The sequence below is a fragment of the Chanodichthys erythropterus genome, chromosome 18 (genome assembly GCF_024489055.1).
Source record: "Chanodichthys erythropterus isolate Z2021 chromosome 18, ASM2448905v1, whole genome shotgun sequence".
Taxonomy (NCBI): Eukaryota; Metazoa; Chordata; class Actinopteri; order Cypriniformes; family Xenocyprididae; genus Chanodichthys; species Chanodichthys erythropterus.
The window spans coordinates 36639703-36659776 of NC_090238.1; the positions used below are offsets into that span (position 1 = coordinate 36639703).

At 36.9% G+C, this 20074-nt stretch overlaps 1 protein-coding gene across 1 annotated transcript; it reads left to right on the forward strand.

The window, feature by feature from the left end:
* The first annotated feature begins 8410 nt into the window (after window positions 1-8410).
* On the forward strand, window positions 8411-18574 carry LOC137006299 (calpain-1 catalytic subunit-like). Its single transcript, XM_067366931.1, has 17 exons — window positions 8411-8458; window positions 9607-9806; window positions 9889-9915; window positions 10596-10729; window positions 10805-10976; window positions 12586-12672; window positions 12715-12817; window positions 14914-15077; window positions 15197-15208; window positions 15300-15498; window positions 15693-15724; window positions 15836-15892; window positions 15985-16042; window positions 16150-16214; window positions 16355-16417; window positions 16507-16585; window positions 16722-18574. Exons 2-17 carry the CDS (start codon window positions 9738-9740, stop codon window positions 16931-16933), a joined length of 1533 nt encoding a protein of 510 aa, XP_067223032.1. The 5' UTR covers window positions 8411-8458; window positions 9607-9737; the 3' UTR covers window positions 16934-18574.
* The last annotated feature ends 1500 nt before the right edge of the window (window positions 18575-20074 follow it).

Sequence of the window (20074 nt, forward strand, 5' to 3'; positions counted from 1 at the left end):
AACAACAACCATACCAAAGGTTTTACATATTCTGAGGAAAATATGAGTATTGTTTGTCCATGCAAAACTTATTTAGTGATTTTAAACAATTCAACAACTACCTAGAAACATGATGGTGTGTTTTGAACAGGCAACCGCTCGCATGCGAATGTTCTCACAACTTTACCTAATGAGATTCTTTCAAAGTTTTGAACAAACGTTCTTCCAGTAACATTAATAGAACGTTCGTTCAATATTAGCTGGTCTTTAATAATGTAGCACAAAAACGTTTATGGAACATTTTCTCTGAAGCGCTGGATGTTTGTCTAACATGTTTTAAATGTTACTTCTGTCAGGTATGGAAGGAGGACGAGGACTCAAATGCAGGTTAGAAGGGCATTTATTAAGCAATAAAAAATAAAAACAAAAACACAACAAAAACAACCCCGTGGGGGAAAACAGACTTGACTTGACTTGACTTGACTTGACAAAAGGAAACACCAGGAAAAATATGACAACGAACCAGCACAGGACTGCAAACACAAGGAGAATAAATAGGAGAGCAAACAAGGCAGGTAACAAGGGAGGACAGGTGGGGCAAATCAACCAATAATGAGGTAACAAGGTGGGCGGGGTCAAGACAATAGACGTGAGAGCACATGGCACAAAGAAACACATGACAAGCCATGTGCTCACACCAAAACAAAACAAAGACACAAGCACATGGCCAATGAAGACAAATCACAAGCCATGTGCTTACACAAGACGAGACATGAACACGTGACTATGAAAACTCATAAGCCACGTGTTCACACAAAACAAGACAACATGAGAGCACGCAGCCCGTGAAACACAGACTGCGTGCTGCACAAGACAACACCACAACATGAAAGCACGCGGCAGGTGGAAATCACCGCGTGCTACACAAAACATGAGACAAGAGCGCACGGCAAGTGAACATACACACAAACCGTGCGCTCACAATAAAGACAGGACTGGGAGCGCGAGTGTCCGAATCCCGACACGAAACCGAAACCAAACTAGACACGAGTGCCGGGATCCGAACGCCACGCTCCCAACATGAAACAAGGCACGCAGACAAGAGAGCGCACAGCCCCGAGAACCCTCGAGACCGTACGCTCACACAAAAACACGACAAGAACGGGAGTGTCAGAGCTCTGTCACAAAACCAAGAAATAAACAAGACTGAAGTGACAGAACCCTGACAACTACTTCTTTCAGAATGTTCAGAGAATGTAACATTCCCAGAATGATAAAACAGAATGTTCCCTTAACATTCATATAACCAAGAAAAAAATGGACGTTTTAAACATTCAGAGAACATTCAGAATTAATGTTTTCATAAGTTTAGCAGAATATTCTTAGAACATATTTTTGTTAGCTGGGAATGTCAAAAAAACAGGCTTGTTTGAGATGCATCGGCGCAGACCGATTGGTCACGTGTGCCATCAAAGTACCACAAGAGTAAAATGAGACCAGCCGCCTAAGTCAGGCGCTGCAGTTAAAATGAGCTGTGACAGCCTTGATGGCGACACACTGTATTCTCATTGCTCAGATACTCTGATGACAAGGATGACGTGTGTTGCCTGTTTTTTCATAGTCAAGTTCCTGTATTTAAAGGGTTAGTTCACCCAAAAATGAAAATTATGTCATTAATGATTCACCCTCATGTCGTTCCAAACCCGTAAGACCTCCATTCATCTTCAGATCACAGTTTAAGATATTTTAGATTTAGTCCGAGAGCTTTCTGTCCCTCCATTGAAAATGTATGTACGGTATACTGTCCATGTCCAGAAAGGCAATAAAAACATCATCAAAGTAGTCCATGTGACATCAGAGGGTCAGTTAGAATTTGTTGAAGTATTGAAAATACATTTTGGTCCAAAAATAACAAAATCTACGACTTTATTCAGCATTGTCTTCTCTTCCGGAATCCTTTCCATTGAACTGATTCCATTGAATTGATTCTATTGAACTGATTCAATTGAACTGATTCCATTGAATCCTTTCATCTGTCGGCGTTGGTAATGCACTTTTACGTCGCCGTGGTTGTTTTTGGCGATTAGGACATCCGCGACATTTTGAAGCATCAAAAATAAATTTTGGTCCAAAAATAACAAAAACTACGACTTTATTCAGCATTTTATTCTCTTCCGGGTCTGTTGTCAATCCGCGTTCACGACTCCGCTTCTTCTTCTTCCTCTTTCCTGTTTTACAGTGGTTGGCATCCAGCTTATTGGTGCATTACCGCCCCCTTCTGCTCCGGAGTGTGGTTCACGACTCCACAGTGACGCTGCTGATGTAAGACGCTGCTGACGTGTTATCCGGTGCGCCAGAGCTTCGTTTACAGTCTGAGGGAGACGCACGCTGTATTCAAGCGACTCTACATTGTTTGTATTTTGGCATTGCTATATTTTTTTAAATGGTGCGTAAGTGTGAATGTCACGGATGTCCTAATCGCCAAAAACAACCACAGCGACGTAAAAGTGCATTACCAACGCCGACAGATGAAAGGATTCAATGGAATCAATTCAATGGAATCAATTCAATGGAATCAGTTCAATGGAAAGGATTCCGGAAGAGAAGACAATGCTGAATAAAGTCGTAGATTTTGTTATTTTTGGATCAAAATGTATTTTCGATGCTTCAACAAATTCTAACTAACCCACTGATGTCATATTTTATTACCTTTCTGGACATGGACAGTCTACCGTACAAACATTTTCAATGGAGGGACAGAAAGCTCTCACTAAATCTAAAATATCTTAAACTGTGTTCTGAAGATGAACGGAGGTCTTACGGGTTTGGAACGACATGAGGGTGAGTCATTAATGACATAATTTTTGGGTGAACTAACCCTTTAACCAATCTGATATTCAAAACGTGAATTTCAATCGCATCCACTTCAATGCACAAATCTGCCATGAATGACATTGGTTCAGCACACTACAGAAAACACAAAGTGTCTACTCCTCGCCAGCTGGTGAAAGGCTTGTGTAGTTCATCTCGAACAAGCCTTAACCATGATGATGTGAAGAAAATTGAAAAGTACTGTGTGACATAATCGAGTTCATCTCCCTAAAATACTTAGGCCCTGTTTCCACCTGGTATTAAGATGAATTTTGGTCAATTGGATCACAAGGGGACGATACTAAATACCGATGTAAACTGGGTTTTGAGCTTGTGAATGCTTTTGAACGCATTTGACCGGATTGTGTTTGTAGTGTAAACACTCATGTGGCTGAATGTGTTCGAACAGCCGCTAAAGACTGTCTACTCTCCACCTAATGCGTAAACATTATGGGAAGTGCGTTAGCCAGACGGGACTTTGTCGGCTGAAGATTTGGTTTGAATCATTCCAAGCACAATGTTCTCTCACCATTCCTGATTTCTAAAACACACTCACCGCTTTCGGACAGTTTTGTGGCTGTCAGAGCAGAAATGAAAGCTGCTGGTGATCCGATCGACCAAAATGCATCTCAATACCAGGTGGAAACAGGGCCTGAAATAGTGTATCGAATATTTTGCAATAAACTTAAAATATATTGTTTCTATATATAATGCATTTACCAGCTATTTGCATTTTGGATTTTACTTGCCTAAAGTTTAATCAAAACAAACTGTAAGTAACTTTGCAACTAGATGTCAACTAACTCTCATTAGAGTATTAGTAGACTGTCTGCTTAATATCTGCTAACATTTTGATGTAACTACTCTGCAACTATACATGTCAACATATTACTAACCAGAACCTAAGAGTTTACTAATGCTCTAGTTGACATGAAGTTGTAAAGATGCTTATAGTAGAATGTCTAAAGTGTACCATTGAAATAAGGCGTAATCATTTTTTGTATCTGGCTGCAAATGCACAACAATGTCTCATATGGGATCGATGAAGTACCTCCACACACAGATATGGCTGATACGGAGAGTCCTGACAAAAGTAAACCGGACTTGATGATTGGATATGCTGCTGACATATAATGATAAAGTATAATAATGATGAGTCTGTAGAGTGCAGTTCTACTCCTGACGCTTTTTCAGAGCCGAGAACAAGCAGGCGTTGATTTCAACTCTCCTCTCTAAAGAAAAGATATGAGAACACAGCACTGAATAATTCACACGGTCCAGAGAGCCCGTTCTGATCTGGATTATGAGTAAAACTCATGAAAATACTTGAAATATTTAATAATAAATGGTCAAAGATGATGCAAGACACAGATCTCCACAAGTCTGTTTACAAAGAACAACTTAAACTGAATTATGATTTTAATTTAGGAAATAAATGAATGTCAAATGTAATTGAAACTTATTGTTATTTCATATCAATTAATTTGGATTAAAGAAAAGTTATATAGTATACTATAGTAAAATACAAATGTCATATTTTGTGGATCATGATCATGCATTGCAGAAATATTGCAGTGTGTTTGCCCTGTACTGTTACTAATCACCATGAATAATTGCTTTTAGTCTACTCAGTACCAAAATCTTTATTTTGTGAATTAAAATAAATTGAGTCAGTTTGATGTGTTCTTAAAATGAAAAGACACAAAATAATGTACAAAGGAGGAGATTGAAGTCATATCAACTTCAGAGGATCTTCAGTGAGGTCTGTACTGGTCAACGGCATCTATTAATGAGGTCAAAGTGCATCAGTTTTCTGTGATTTTATAGTCTCTATAAAACTGTATAGTCTCTAGTCTCTAATATTGGTAGCACTTTACAATAAGGTTCATTAGTTAAACATTAGTTAATGTATTACTAACATGAACTAACCATGAGCAATACATTTGTTACTGTATTTACTAATCTTCGTTAACGTTAGTTAATGAATATACAGTTGTTCATCGTTTGTTCATGTTAGTTCACAGTACATTAACTAATGTTAACAAGATTTTAATAATGTATTAGGTAAATGTTGAAATTAACATTAACAAAGATTAATAAATGCTGTAGAAGTGCAGTTCATTATTAGTTCATGTTTACTAATGAACCTGATTCTAAAGCGTTACCCTAATATGAATTATTATAGTCTCTAATATGAATTATATCATTGTTCTAGATTGGAATAAAAGATCAATTGACTTTGTTCAATGGGCTCTTTTATAACTTTGTGCACAGTGCCACCTACTGACCACTTACTATTAAACCACTAAATGTCATTTTTGAAAGTGTTATTTTAGTATCATTAAAACACTATATACTAGATTTTATTCGTATTTTCCATTTTATAGTAATTTTGTTGTCATTTTTATTGTTTTTTTTTAATATGTCTATATAGTTATTAAATGAGAAATGAGAATGAAATTAATTTTTAAATGAAAATGAGAAATCCTGAAATAAAATTATTTACTTTTTTAAACATTTTATTTCAGTTCATGTTTATTAAAGTAAAATGTTTTTTTATGGGTTAGTTGTTAAAGTCCCCATGTAGTCAATAATTTTATCCTTTAAAACTCATCTTTGATCACCAAAATTACATATTTAAATGTTTTTTCCTGTGAAAAAAAATTCTTAATGCCTTAAAATAGCTTGAATGTAACACCCTTGCCTCATTTCATATACACGGATCTATGAATATGTTAATTAGCCCCGCCTCCACTCACTCGCACAAGCTCAGACAAGATCCACTCGGTCAACTTACTGAGGTAAACGCTGTACAATGGTATCGATTACAACATCGATTTTGCTTGACTATGTTATCCACCCAATTATTTATGTTATCATTATCTACCCAATTTTTCATATCAACAGAAAAATATACCGGGATTTCCTTCTTTTGAGACTCCCTTGCACAGTCAGTTAATGATATGCTAAAGCCCGCCGGCACGGTGACGTGATTGGCTACAAGGTAATCTGTGACATCACAAACACCAGCGATTTCAAACTGAGACTATCTTTGGTTTACTGCAGTTTTAAAGAGAAATACTCAGCAATGGTGTTGACATATTAATTTTCACATGGTTTGTCTTAAAGAATGTTAAAAACACCAGATAGACATATAAACAACATTAAAAACTTGATTTACACCACATGGGGACTTTAACTATAATAACTATTGAATAAAATATGAATGAATGCATAAACAATGGATCTTTCCTTCCACTCTGGAATATAAATATTGGTAAACATAGTACACATTAAAGAGTATTTCATCTGTTGGGGTTAAGAACTCAATAAAGACAAAAGGTGCATCCCAATTCGCGTACTTATGCACTATGACATTTTTAAGTATAAATAGTGCTAGTAGTGCATTCACACTGAAATTTCCAAAAAAGAAAAAGTACACTTTAAATATGGGTGATGCACTAAATTAAAGGTCCCGTTCTTCGTGATCCCATGTTTCAAACTTTAGTTAGTGTGTAATGTTGTTGTTAGAGTATAAATAAAATCTGTAAAATTTTAAAGCTCAAAGTTCAATGCCAAGCGAGATATTTTATTTAACAGAAGTTGCCTACATCGACTTGTGGAGATTAAAGAGTTCAGTCTCTCAGGAATTATTGTCTTTTGTGTTCATTCGGCACAACACCACAATAATCCACATGTAAAACTATGTGCAGCACACGTTATGGTTAGAGGCGTGACCTTTCCGGGCAAGAAGTGCTAAGCTGCTGTCGAATCACAACACAGGAACCGCTGGCACAATCAGAACTCGTTACGTATTTCTGCAGGAGGGACCCGTTTTTATGACAGTGGAAAAAGCGGTAAACAGATAAGTAAATTATGTGAAAAATACTGTGTTATATTGCACACTATAAACACAATCAAAGCTTCAAAAAACCACGAAAAACGGGACCTTTAATGGAAAAAAATTAAGTGTGGAATGTTGGACACTTCATGCACTCAACTGTTGCAGTTTAATTACGTAGTGGAGGGGAAGGGGCTGTCAGACTCCGATGTTAAAGGTGCCATAGAATTGAAAATTGAATTTATCTTGGCATAGTTGAATAACAATAGTTCAGTACATGGAAATGACATACAGTGAGTCTCAAACTCCATTGTTTCCTCCTTCTTATGTAAATTTGATTTGTTTAAAGACCTCCGAAGAACAGGCAAATCTCAACATAACACCGACTGTTACGTAACAGTCGGGATCATTAATATGTACAACCCCAATATTTGCATATGCCAGCTCATGTTCAAGGCATTAGACAAGGGCAGCCAGTATTAACGTCTGGATCTGTGCACAGCTGAATCATCAGACTAGGTAGGCAAGCAAGAACAATAGCGAAAAATGGCAGATGGAGCGATAATAACTGACATGATCCATGATAACATGATATTTTAGTGATATTTTTAAATTGTCTTTCTAAATGTCTCGTTAGCATGTTGCTAATGTACTGTTAAATGTGGTTAAAGTTACCATCGTTTATTACTGTATTCACGGAGACAAGAGAGCCGTCGCTATTTTCATTATTAAACACTTGCAGTCTGTATAATTCATAAACACAACTTCATTCTTTATAAATCTCTCCAACTGTGTAATGTTAACCAAAGCCCGTTAGCCACGTAGCATAGCCTCAAATTCATTCAGAATCAAATGTAAACATCCAAATAAATGCTGTTCTCACATGATCCGATGTATGTATGCAGTATGCATGACGAACATTTTGTAAAGATCCATTTTGAGGGTTATATTAGCTGTGTGAACTTTGTTTATGCAATGTATTAGAGTCATGAGCTCGGGGGCGGGGAGCGTGAGGATTTAAAGGGGAAGCAGCCTAAATCTGCGCATATATAATGATGCCCCAAAATAGGCAGTTACAAAAATTAATAAAAAAAAAAATCTATGGGGTATTTTGAGCTGAAACTTCTCAGACACATTCAGGGGACACCTTAGACTTATATTACATCTTGTGAAAAAGCATTCTAGGGCACCTTTAAATGACAAAATACAATTCACGCACTACATGGATAAGCACATAGTGCATAAGTACATAGTGTGTAGTGCGTCATTTGGGACGCAACTAAAATGACTTATTGGTTGTTATATTGTTATGACTGTAATCAAGGTGCAATGAAAGACAAACTGCTACTGTAAGCATTTTGATTGCTTGTGCTGCCAAAAACATTCTTCTTTTATTAATTTATAACCCTGATCTGTGGTTTCAGATTCTTTGAAACCTTTGCATTGAAATTCCACCAGTGTTTATAAGTAACACCTTCCTTGTCTGCAGGATTTATTATGAGGTCATTATATGAGGTTCAGACATATATGATGATGAAATATCATGTGAAGAGGTTTTTCAGCATGCCACTGTGCTGCTCTTTGATCTGTATGTTCTCCATTCAAATAGTGACCTAAAACTCATAAAGTTACATCACACCTGGATGAGTGGGCGGAGTCAGATATTAAAAGGGTTCTTCTGAGACGTTGTCCTGTCAGAAGTCCTCCTGAGTCTTACAAGGGTACTTGTGAACTTACATGGGTAAATAAAGAACTGGTTGTTTCAAGGTATTTCCTTTACTCATTACCTTTTATAGACATTTTTATACATTTTTTAAAGTAAAAATGAATGTATTTGAGGGCTGAGATGTGGGAACAGTGAAGACAGAGAAGGCAAACATTTTGCAGATTAGCTCAGTATTTCCAATAAAATTATATGATGTTCATATATAATGATGATACATCATGTGAAGAGCTTTTTCAGCATGCTACTGTGCTGCTTTTTGATCTGTATGTTCTCCATTCAAATAGTGACCTAAAACTCATAAAGTTACATCACACCTGGATGAGTGGGCGGAGTCAGATATTAAAAGGGTTCTTCTGAGGCTTCGTCCTGCATGCTTTTTTCATCAGAAAAGACTGAATAATCTACCAAATTCAATAAGAGAGAGAGAGACGGTATGATTTATCATGCTATCATTTCAGTTTTGCATGGAATATTCATGCATAGATGCATGAATATACATTCTAAGTGTAATGATGGATCAGTAGACAGTGGATCCATTTGCAGCTTTATTAAAAGGCAATTGTAACAGACAGGGGCAAGACAGTACCGTTAACAGGGACAGGCAAAGGTCGAGGCTGGCAGCAATGGAACAGAGTCGGGTCACAGGCAAGGGTCGAGACAGGCGGCAAACAATCACAGAATCAGAGAACAGGCAGTAATCAAGGCAGGCGGCGGTGGTTCAGCAGAGATAAACAGTCCAGGTGATAACAGAAGATCAATCCACAAAGAAACGCTCAGAAATGATCACTTACAGCAAATCAAGACTTCGCGATGGTGTGTGTGTGTGTGTGTCTTAAATAGTGAGAGTGTGAGTGTGATCGGATGCAGGTGCGGAAGTGATCAGTCCCAGGAATGCGGGCCTATGGGTAATGGAGTCCAGGTAGCTATGAGTCAATATTCGGGTGATGGCTCCCTCCGGTGGCCCGGAGGATGCACCGGGGGAGCTGTATTCGTAACACTAAGATTATTATATACATTTTGCACGTCTGTATATTTTAAACAAACTTTAAGTTTATGTTTAAAGTTAAATAATAATGTATTGCATTAATTTCATTTGCTCTATAATTATGCTTTTCACAATGTAATTCTAATAAAGAATAGATCTGATCCACAATGCCAACACCTGGTGTGTGTTTAAACATTTTGTCAGAGCGTAATGTCAAAGATGGACAGGGATCTCCCGACAATCCGGAAACATTCCTGGATCAGGACTTCCACCGGCTCAAGCAGTTCCGCCTAAAGGAAAAGCTGAGGTTTATAGACAACTTGTTCCCTCCAGAGATGAAATCTCTCGGTCTGGGCTCTCTGACACATGAAGACCTCCAGAGAGTGGTGTGGAGACGACCACATGTACGTATTTCTACTTGATAGCCATTTGTGATCTGCTGTATAGTGTGAAATAAATCATCTCTTTCCTTTTACATTGTTCAAGGAACCTCGAGGTTTGACATCATCCAGGGTGTGTTAGGTAGGTCTGCTGTGCTGTACATTATTAACACAAAATAAACTTTGGAATTGATGCGCTGTACGTGTAGCTTTAATGAGTCTAGAACTAAATACTCTCTAATCTCTTGCATGTATCATTATGTGTCCACAGTAAGCCACTTTATCGATAAAGTGGAAGTGCAATAAAGCAATAAATCAGTCAAACACACTTTAAGTGAATAATTTAGCCACTGAAGTAGAAAAAAAAGTGACTTATGAGGATATTACCCCATGTCCCCATTTTTCAAAAGGCTTATAAATCATACAGAATGAGTTTTTTTGAGAGAGTAAAAATGTGCACAGTTTCCTGTGATGGGTAGGTTTAGGGGTAGTGGTAGTGTAGGCAGATAGAAAATACGGTTTGTACAGTGTGTGTGTGTGTGTGTGTGTGTGTGTGTGTGTGTGTGTGTGTGTGTGTGTGTGTGTGTGTGTGAAGGTAACTGCTGGTTTCTGGCATCGGTTGGAGCTCTTACATCTCAAAAACGAATTATGAAGCAGGTTATCCAGGACGAACAAAATTTCTCTATGGATTATGCTGGAATATTTCCCTTTACAGTAAATGGTGAAACCATTTTTGATTAAACAATTCTTTAAGAGTTGAAGCTTCTGTATATGTTTAATAATAGCTTAACCTCTAACATGTTTTGTTTTCAGTTCTGGAGATTTGGATCATGGGTGGATGTGGTTATCGATGACAAACTACCAACTATTGACGGCAGACTCGTCTTTGTTCGGTCTAAAAGACCAACTGAATTCTGGCCTGCTTTGTTAGAGAAAGCTTATGCTAAGTATGTTTCAGTTTAATATAAGACTGTTTTATATTCTGGAAATGGTGTCTTGATTATTGTCTTTATCTTTTCCAGAGTGAAATCTTATGCGGATATGGACGCAGGAAACATATCAGAAGCTATCATGGACTTCACTGGTGGACCACACATGACCATTAAACTGAGTGAAGCATCAGACAAGCTGTGGGACGCCATGAGACGAGCCAGCCAATCAGAATCCCTGATGGGATGCGGCACTCCTGGAGGGGTAAAGGCTGTGATCCTGAACCTGTATTTAATGTAGTCTTTGTGGTATTTTTGTTCACTTCACAGGGTATATCCGTACTTTCACAACCGTAGAAAAGTAACTGCAACTTTTAACTGCTAAGTGTCACTCTAACCTTAGACTTTCATTAAATGGAAAGTGAACGCGTTAAAGATTCTAGGGTGCTTCTCAAATGGAAGGCTGCAAGTTAGGCCCCGTCCCAAATGGCTCCCTAAATACTCACATTCTTCCTATGAATCCACACTTTTGTGATGTAACGCCGCTTTGACTGTTGGAAGGAAGTCTTCTGCAGGCTTTAGAATTAGTTTAGAATTAGCATTTTTAAAATTAGACTCAAATTAATACATTTCAAAGTAACATTTAATAACCAGAAATGCAATACTTGCTTTTACCAACAGATAAACTTGCACCTGTTTGATTGGTTGCACACTGTCAACCACAAGATTTGTATCCTGCCTTTAAAAAAGTAGTTAAAGGTCCAGTTTTTCATGTTTTTTTGAAGCTTTGATTGTGTTTATAGTGTGCAATATAACATGTGTTTATGTTTCGCGTTTAAAAAAACACAGTATTTTTCACATAATTTACTTATCTGTATACCGCTGTTTCCACTGTCATAAAAACGGGCTGATGACTTCCTTGTTCTATGAAGTCCCTCCTTCAGAAATACGTAACGAGTTCTGATTGTGCCAGCGGTTCCTGTGTTGTGATTTGACAGCAGCTTAGCGCTCCTTGCCCGGAAAGGTCACGCCTCTTACCATAACGTGTGCTGCACATAGTTTTACATGTGGATTATTGTGGTGTTGTGCCGAATGAACACAAAAGACAATAATTCCCGAGAGACTGAACTCTTTAATCTCCACAAGCAGCGACAGAAAATGTACATCGTTAGCACTCACTCAGAAGAGTACCTCATACGGAAAACAGCCATATACATAAACATAGTCCCCTCTTGTGGCCATTATGTGCACTGCAGTCCAACATTAACTGTTGCAGTAAGGATACCACAATTATAATTTTCGGGAACCGAGTTAAACATAAATTGTAACCATTGATCTCTAAGTACAGCGTCCCTGGGAAGGCCAAACAAAGGTGATTGGACTGCGGGATGAAAATAACAGTGTTTCGACGACATGGCGACAAACACACTCTACAAACGCAACTCTTGCTCTTCTCTGTGGGAGCGCAACAAGACCACGCCCCCTTTTTGTGTATTCCTGTGGGCGGAGGTTAGTCAAAAAACTGTTTTAGTGACATCATTAAAGAAGGAAGTAGAGGGATGTAGTCCAAACTGGCCGTTCGATGTAGGCGACTTCTGTTAAATAAAATATCTCGCTTGGCATTGAACTTTGAGATTTAAAATTTTACAGATTTTATTTATACTCTAACAACAACATTACACACTAACTAAAGTTTGAAACATGGGATCACGAAGAACGGGACCTTTAAGCCTTTTTTGATTTTATTATTTGCATTTAGCATAGTTTTTTGTGCATTCAGAACAGACCGGTGACCTACCTGTAAAGGAGCAGTCATACAATATATAATGTACAATAGGCCTACAGAAGTCATAAAATCACTTTGTTCCCTTTAGCAAGCAGGTCTGCTGCAAAATAAAGTGTTACCCAATGGCCTTGTGGAAATGCATGCGTACACGGTCACAGGAGTAGCAGAGGTGAGAACTTTTTATAAAACATTCTGTTGCATCTTGTGAACTTGTGATGTGAACTTTCTTGCTGGATCTTACTCTTCAGCCTGGAAAACTGAAGTGCACAAAGGCCAGTGGGTGATTGGAACAACAGCTGGCGGTTGTTCAAATGACCTAGGTAAACTAACTCATTAAGGGTTCAAGCGTGTAGCTTGAAATTTTAAATTCTCCACGGATCCAAACCATAAGTCATAAAGACTTGAAACTTTGAGGGCTGGTAGTACTCACACCATCTACAACGTCACCAAGGCTCACCCCGATCGACCTGAGGGGGGCGCCACAGCAGTGAAATACGAAATCGCTCATTACTCCTAAACCGTTAAGCGTACTTTGGGCTATATCGTTGGAATCCTTTGCTCAAGACGGACATAATGCATGCCTCGGATTTGAAATTTTGGGGTATTTTGGATTTTTTGAAAAAACCTACTTTTGCGCACGTTTTTTTGGCCCAATCAGAACCAAACCAGAGAAGTGAGATTCTCTGGAGTCTGATTGTCAATAATTATCAAAAAAAAGTTAAAATTTTGATGAATGGTCTCTAAGGGCCAACAAAACGTTTGAAGTGGGCTGAGCCACTTTTACTAAAATGGCTATAACTCGTGAATGGAATGAGATATTTTCACCAAACTTGGAACACGTGTGTACGGGCTCAATCTTTGGTCACCTGAAAAAAAATTGTGGCGACTGGCCACTTGTTGGTGCTATAACTAGAAAAAAAAAAAATTAAAAATGGCTATTATTACTATGCAAACCCTGTCTGATTGACTTGAAAATTGGCATGCAATATCTTTGTCCAAGGTGCCAAGACTGCCTTTGAGGACATTCGCGTATCTCGATAAATGCGTCCGCCATTGGCCAATGAAGTTTGAGCAGCTATCAAACAAGGTTAACGGAGGTCGATCGGAATGAAACTTGCTTGGCCTGTTTGACTCAAGGCCTGTGAGAATTTTTGAAAGAAATCGGCCTCTAGGTGGCGCCAACTAGTTTTACGCATTTATGCGAGTTTCACACATACACACAATATTCATATCATTTAATAGATCTTCTCATGCTGAACAACTTTGCCTCAAGAACCATTGCTGTCAATCAAATTGTTCATTAAATATTTGCGGTTATGTAAAAAAAAAATAAAAATTAAATATCCTAAGTTTTTTGCTCAACCTCAATAAATCCAATCAAGTCAAGTCAAGTTAAATTTTATTTATATAGCACAAATTTAACACAACTGTAGTTTATCCAAAGTGATTTACAGTAAATCAGAAATTAAAATAGAAAAGGAGGGAAAAAATGGAGATAAAAGTCAAATATCAAAGTCAATCAAACAAATTGTATACATACATAACATGGAACACCAACTATATTAAAAAAAATTATATATATATATATATATATATATATATATATATGTGTGTTATTTTTATATAGTTGGTGTTATGCACAGCATCACTCGAATGTTAAAGAGTAAAAATAAGTCTTTAAACTGGTTTTAAAAACATCCAGTGATGGAGAGGCCCTGATACACAAAGGTAGACTGTTCCAGAGCTTTTGGGGCTGCTACAGAGAAAGCTCAATCATCTTTTGTTTTGCAACGAGAACGAGGGACAGATAACAGTAACTGATCATAAGATCTTAATGACCTAACAGCTGTGTATGGCTTAATAAAATCAGAAATATAATCCGGGGCCAAGTTGTGCAATGCTTTGTATGCGAAAAGAAGGATCTTAAAATCAACTCTAAAATGCTCCAATGCAGTACTGGACTCTCTAGGTCAGTAATTATTAAAAGAAAATGTTGATCTTTACCCTTTTGGTAGCTAAAACAGGGTCATTTAGAAAATGGGCGTGGTTAAATGTACAAATAAGCCCGTAATTCCTAATCATAAACTCAGAACTTCACATAACTAGGTGAGCACATGTGACATATGGCTCTAAACAAGCATGCAGACTTTTAGGGAGGTAGGACGATGGGTGGCGCTATAACATTTCCTCCTTAGTAAACTGCCTGTATTGGCTGTAAGTGGTCATTTACATCTCTGGTCTAGGTTATTACAGGCTTGTACAACAACTATTTTTACTGATACTGTTTAAGCATTTTACAAACAGCAATTGCACTTACTGAATATTAAATAGTGTTTATATTACAGCTTTGTCTTTGTTTAAATATCTTAGCCTGGTGAAGAGATTCAGAAGTGTCTCCTTTTTTTTGCATTCGTAGAGAGTTTTTCAAAAAATCCCCAGTTTCGTGTGACTCTAAAGCAGACTGTTGAAGACCCAAGAGATGAAAGCTCTCCAAATCTCCTTGTGTCTCTCATTCAGAAATCTCACAAGAGAAACAGGCACTTGGCAACCAATTTACATATTGGCTTTAAAATATATGAGGTTTGTAAAAAAAGCATTTTGAAAACTTGTAATATCTGTTTTAAGTTTGCAAAAGAACTTCATTTGAATACAATATTGAGTTTTTGAAAATTTATATTTGTTTTCTGTAACTCTTGCAGGTGCCAGCTCATGTACGTATTGAACATGTTCCTGATACATTTAGTTGAATTTTGAGTTTGTTTTGCAAGGACATAATAATGAATGTTTTTGCTTATTCATCAGTTAAAGGACCGGAAGGAAAAATTCCCTGCCTCTTTCTTCAAAACCAATCCTGTTGGAAAAACCAAATCCTACAACAATGCTCAGGAAATCATGGAGTTTTTCAGATTCAAAGCAGGCGACTACGTCATTGTTCCTTCAACTTTCAAGCCAAATGAAGCTTCATCCTTCCTTCTGACAGTCTATTCAAAGCCGTCATTGAGTAAGCCTTCGCATTATTAACATTAAGTGATTGAGATGATGCTCAAACAAACATGTTTATGATGCCTCTGCTTATTAAATTGGGATACGAGAAACCATTTGAACATAAAATCACGCACAGCTGTTTTAAAGTTTTTAGTAGTCTAATATAATGTAATGTTGGACTACAAAGATTTTGATTTTGTGTCTTCAGAGACTCTTCTGGATATGGCATGATAAGAACAAAGGTATATCACATATTATATCATATATTTGTGTGTGCGCATGTGTGTGTGTGTGTTGCACATATATGTGTTCTGAAAGTATAAATATGTTCAAATTTTATCAATTTCTCTCAGTTGATTCCCAGGGATAATGATGATTCCTTCCAGCTCTTTCTACAATATGCTGATAAGGTATAGTTCGGGATTATGAGGGAATATAAATGATTATGATATTTACTGAAATTTTTTTGATCTGTATTCTGATAATTGTCTGTTTCTGTAAGTACGGAGAGGTGGACGCTGAGCAGCTTCAGAGACTTCTGAATGAGAATCTTTATGAAGGTGATGTTTCATCCTTCCAGAGAAAAGCCACAATCAGCTTATAATTTAAAGCACAGATTCCTGTTTTGCTTCCATTTATCTGTGATGTTTTTTGTCTGATCTCTCAGGACATTCACAGAAAACGAAAGGATTCAGCTTGGATTTGTGTAAGAGCATGGTGGCGCTGATGGATGTATCCTCTACTATGAGGGATCAGAGGGAGAAAAGGCTTTCAGACACTTGTGCTTGTTGTTTGCCATTTGTGAATTCTGGAACAAAAATGTAATTGATCACCTTTTATAAGTTGTTTCATGATGCTCTTTAACACAACAGTACAGCTCAGTGTCACTGGAAGGCTCAGGCCTCCGTTTGTGGAAAAGAGCCGTTTTTCTAAAGGTAATAATCCACAAATTTCTACATTTTTTTCTCATTAAATTTTCTACATTATTGGTTGCAATTGCTCTGTTCTCTGGTCTGTTTCTCAGAATATTTTTTATGACATGGATGTTTCTCACACTGGAAGTCTGTCCCTGAATGAACTCCAAAATGCTCTTAAATTTACAGGTAACTTTATTTATTTAAGACTGACTTCAGCTGTTCTCAACTGATCTTAAGGTCATATACTTCCATATGCTGTCATACAATGTAATGATCATACAAACCATCAGAATGAACTTGCTAATATTTTTGATTTCTCAAGAGTTTATATTGAGTGACAGTATGCTGAATCTCATGGCTCTCCGATACGGTGACTCCAGTGGAGAAATTACGCTAGAAAATTTTGTTGTCCTCGTCCTGCGCATGGACTGCATGGCCAGTGAGTCTGAAACTATAGCCTGTTGTGTTTTAGTTGGACATTTGTTGGACATGTTGCTACTTGTTTCAGAACGTTCAGGGAATATTCAAATGTAACATTCCCATAATGTTTGCAAAAATGAAATATTCCTTTAAGGGACAGTTCACCCAAAACTAAAAATTCTGTCATAATTATTTACTCAGCATCAAGTTGTCCTAAACCTGTATGAGTTCCTTTCTTATGTTGGGCACAAAAGAAGATATTTTGAAGAATGTAAGTGTTTCTGATCCCCATTGGCTGTATTATTTTTTCATACTATTCTTCAAAATATCTTATTTTAGGTTTAAAACAACTTGAGGGTGAATAAATGAGAACAGACTTTTTGGGTTAAAGATATAAAGGTTAAATGGTCTTAAATCTTGGTAATAGGTATTTAAACTAATTAATAATAAAACAATGTAGATAAAGAATCCGTTTGGAATTGGATTGAACACAACAAGGTGCCTAAAGATTCTCACCCTTATATCACATCATAGATAGAGAGGGGATAAGAATAAGATAAGAAACAAATTAATTTAATAAGTTATGGATTTTTCATAAAGATAATGCAATGAGAGCATAACATCCACACCTAACTATCTATGAGAATAAACAAACATGCACAGACAAATCCAAATTAAACCCTGCGGCTCGTGACGACACATTGATGTCCTAAGACATGAAACGATCGGTTTCTGCGAGAGCAGTTTGTCCGTTTAGGGCTGCTGTAGAAACATGCTGGCGCAAAATGGCGACTTAACATGGAAGTGGGGTGTATGAGATAGAAATGTGAGGTCTTTATACACCACTGAAAACATAGTTATGTATATTACATTGCATTTCTGTCAATAGATCCTCCTAAAATTTACACATTGCACCTTTAAATATAGAATTAATTGTGTGGAGAGTTGAGATAGTTTGAAGTCAAGTTGCACTACTCTTTTCTTCTCTATTATGATGTATATCTGTATATCCAAGTGAAACGGCTTTTGGAACAAGAACACATGTAGGGCGGGGCTTGATTTTGTCTGTGGGGAGTTGATTGGATGGTTGTGGTTTGCTATTGGTGGATCTCATGTGAGTGACAGGTTGCCCCGCCCTCGTCATCAGAGAAGAGAAGTGATGTCACCACAAGAGTGAGGGGAAGTTATTATGATTCAAGGTTATGAGGAACATGAATTTAAAACAACAATGATGTGCCCGGATAAGTAATTTACTGTATAATAAACACTGCAATATTTAATAAACTAATTCCACACCAAGCTCCGATGGCAACAGATGGAACCAGAAGTTGCATTAGTCTTTTCTTTTCTATTATGATGTATATCTGTATATCCGAGTGAAACGGCTTCTGGAACAAGAACACATGTAGGGCGGGGCTTGGATGATTGGATGGTTGTGGTTTGCTATTGGTGGATCTTATGTGTGAGTGACAGGTTGCCCCGCCCTCGTCATCAGAGAAGAGAAGTTGCCATAAGAGTGAGGGAAAGTTATTCTGATTCAAGATTATAAGGAACATGAATTGAAAACAATGATGTGCACAGATAAGTCATTTATAATAAACACTGCAATATTTCATATACTAATTCCATTTTGATTTCATTGTGACTTTAAATAATGCTTTCATTCAGATGACGCTAATCTAGTATGGCTTTTTAGCTTGAATCACACCTTTTGACACGGATAAACCTCACATTGTTTGCAAATCTTATGCTCTGTGCCCCATGGTTTTTACAATCATTAAAATCAATAATTATATATCCGCATTTACAGTCATTATGCTTTGTATATATATATATATATATATATATATATATATATATATATATATATATATATATATATATATATATATATATATATATAAACACACACACACTTGAGCTCAAAATTATTCATACCCTTAGTAAATACGACCAAAGAAGGCTGTGAAAATAAATCTGCATTGTTAATCATTTTGATCTTTTATTTTAAAAATCTACAAAAATCCAACCTTTCATTGGAGAATAATAATTTTAAATGGGGGGAAAATATCATTATGAGAGAAATGTTTTTTTTTCTCTAATACACACTGCTCACAATTAATCATACCCTTTTATAACAATACTTTTTGCAACCTCCTTTTCCCAAGAAAACAGCTCTGACTCTTCTCCTATAATGCCTGATGAGTTTGGAGAACACCTGAAAAGAGATCAGAGATCATTCCTTCATGCAGAATCTCTCCAGATCCTTCAGATTCCCAGCTCCATGATGGTGCTTCTTCTCTTCAGTTCACTCCTCTCATTCTCTTTAGGGTTCAGGTCGGGGGACTGGGACAGTCATGGCAGAAGCTTGGTTTTGTGCTCAGAGACACATTTTTGTGTTGATTTTGATGATTGTTTTGGATCATTGTCCTGATGGAAGATCCAACCACAGCGCATTATATGACTTCTAACAGGGACAGTCAGGTTTAGATTTTTTATCAATGTTATACAATTCAGTATAACTTTGCTACAATGATGCTCCACATACAGGCTTCCAGCCAAAGGCTAATTTGTAGCCCTCAGCCTCTGGTTAGGCTTTTTTAATAACAGTTAAACAATAATCACACACACACAAAAACTAAATAAAAAAATATAACAATAATAAAAAAGTTGAGACTGTGCATGACCATCAATGTTCACAAACCTGATTTTGTTTGAACCACTTTTTTAAATTTCTTTGAAAAATGTTTAACTCTGTTTTCAGCTGGCAGGCTGTTCCAAAGCAGTGTACCTTGAACTGAGAATGTGGATTATGCAAATTTTTTTCTCTTTAGTATTGTGCATTGTTGCATCCTTTGTAGTCATCCCCTTATTTCTGGAGCAAGATTATGTACACATTTAAACACCATTTTAATAAGAGACAAATTTATAAAATTTTCAAAACTAAGCAAACTATATTTTTGTAAAATAATACAATAATGCCATCTATTTGGTTTATTGTCCAAAATTTGTATTGTTTGTTTATATAGAGCTCTAACATAGAGTCTGAACAGGTTTGATAGTCAGTTGAGAAACCTGACTCCAGACAGTCACACAATAAGATAAATGTGAGAAGACCATTGCATGCATGTATAACATAGCTGCTTTTAGAGATATATGTGGTCTAATCATATAAAACAATTCAGGTTTGTTCTGATTGTTCCACACAGTCTCTTCACATGCACATCCAATTTCAAATGAGAATCTAAAATAACA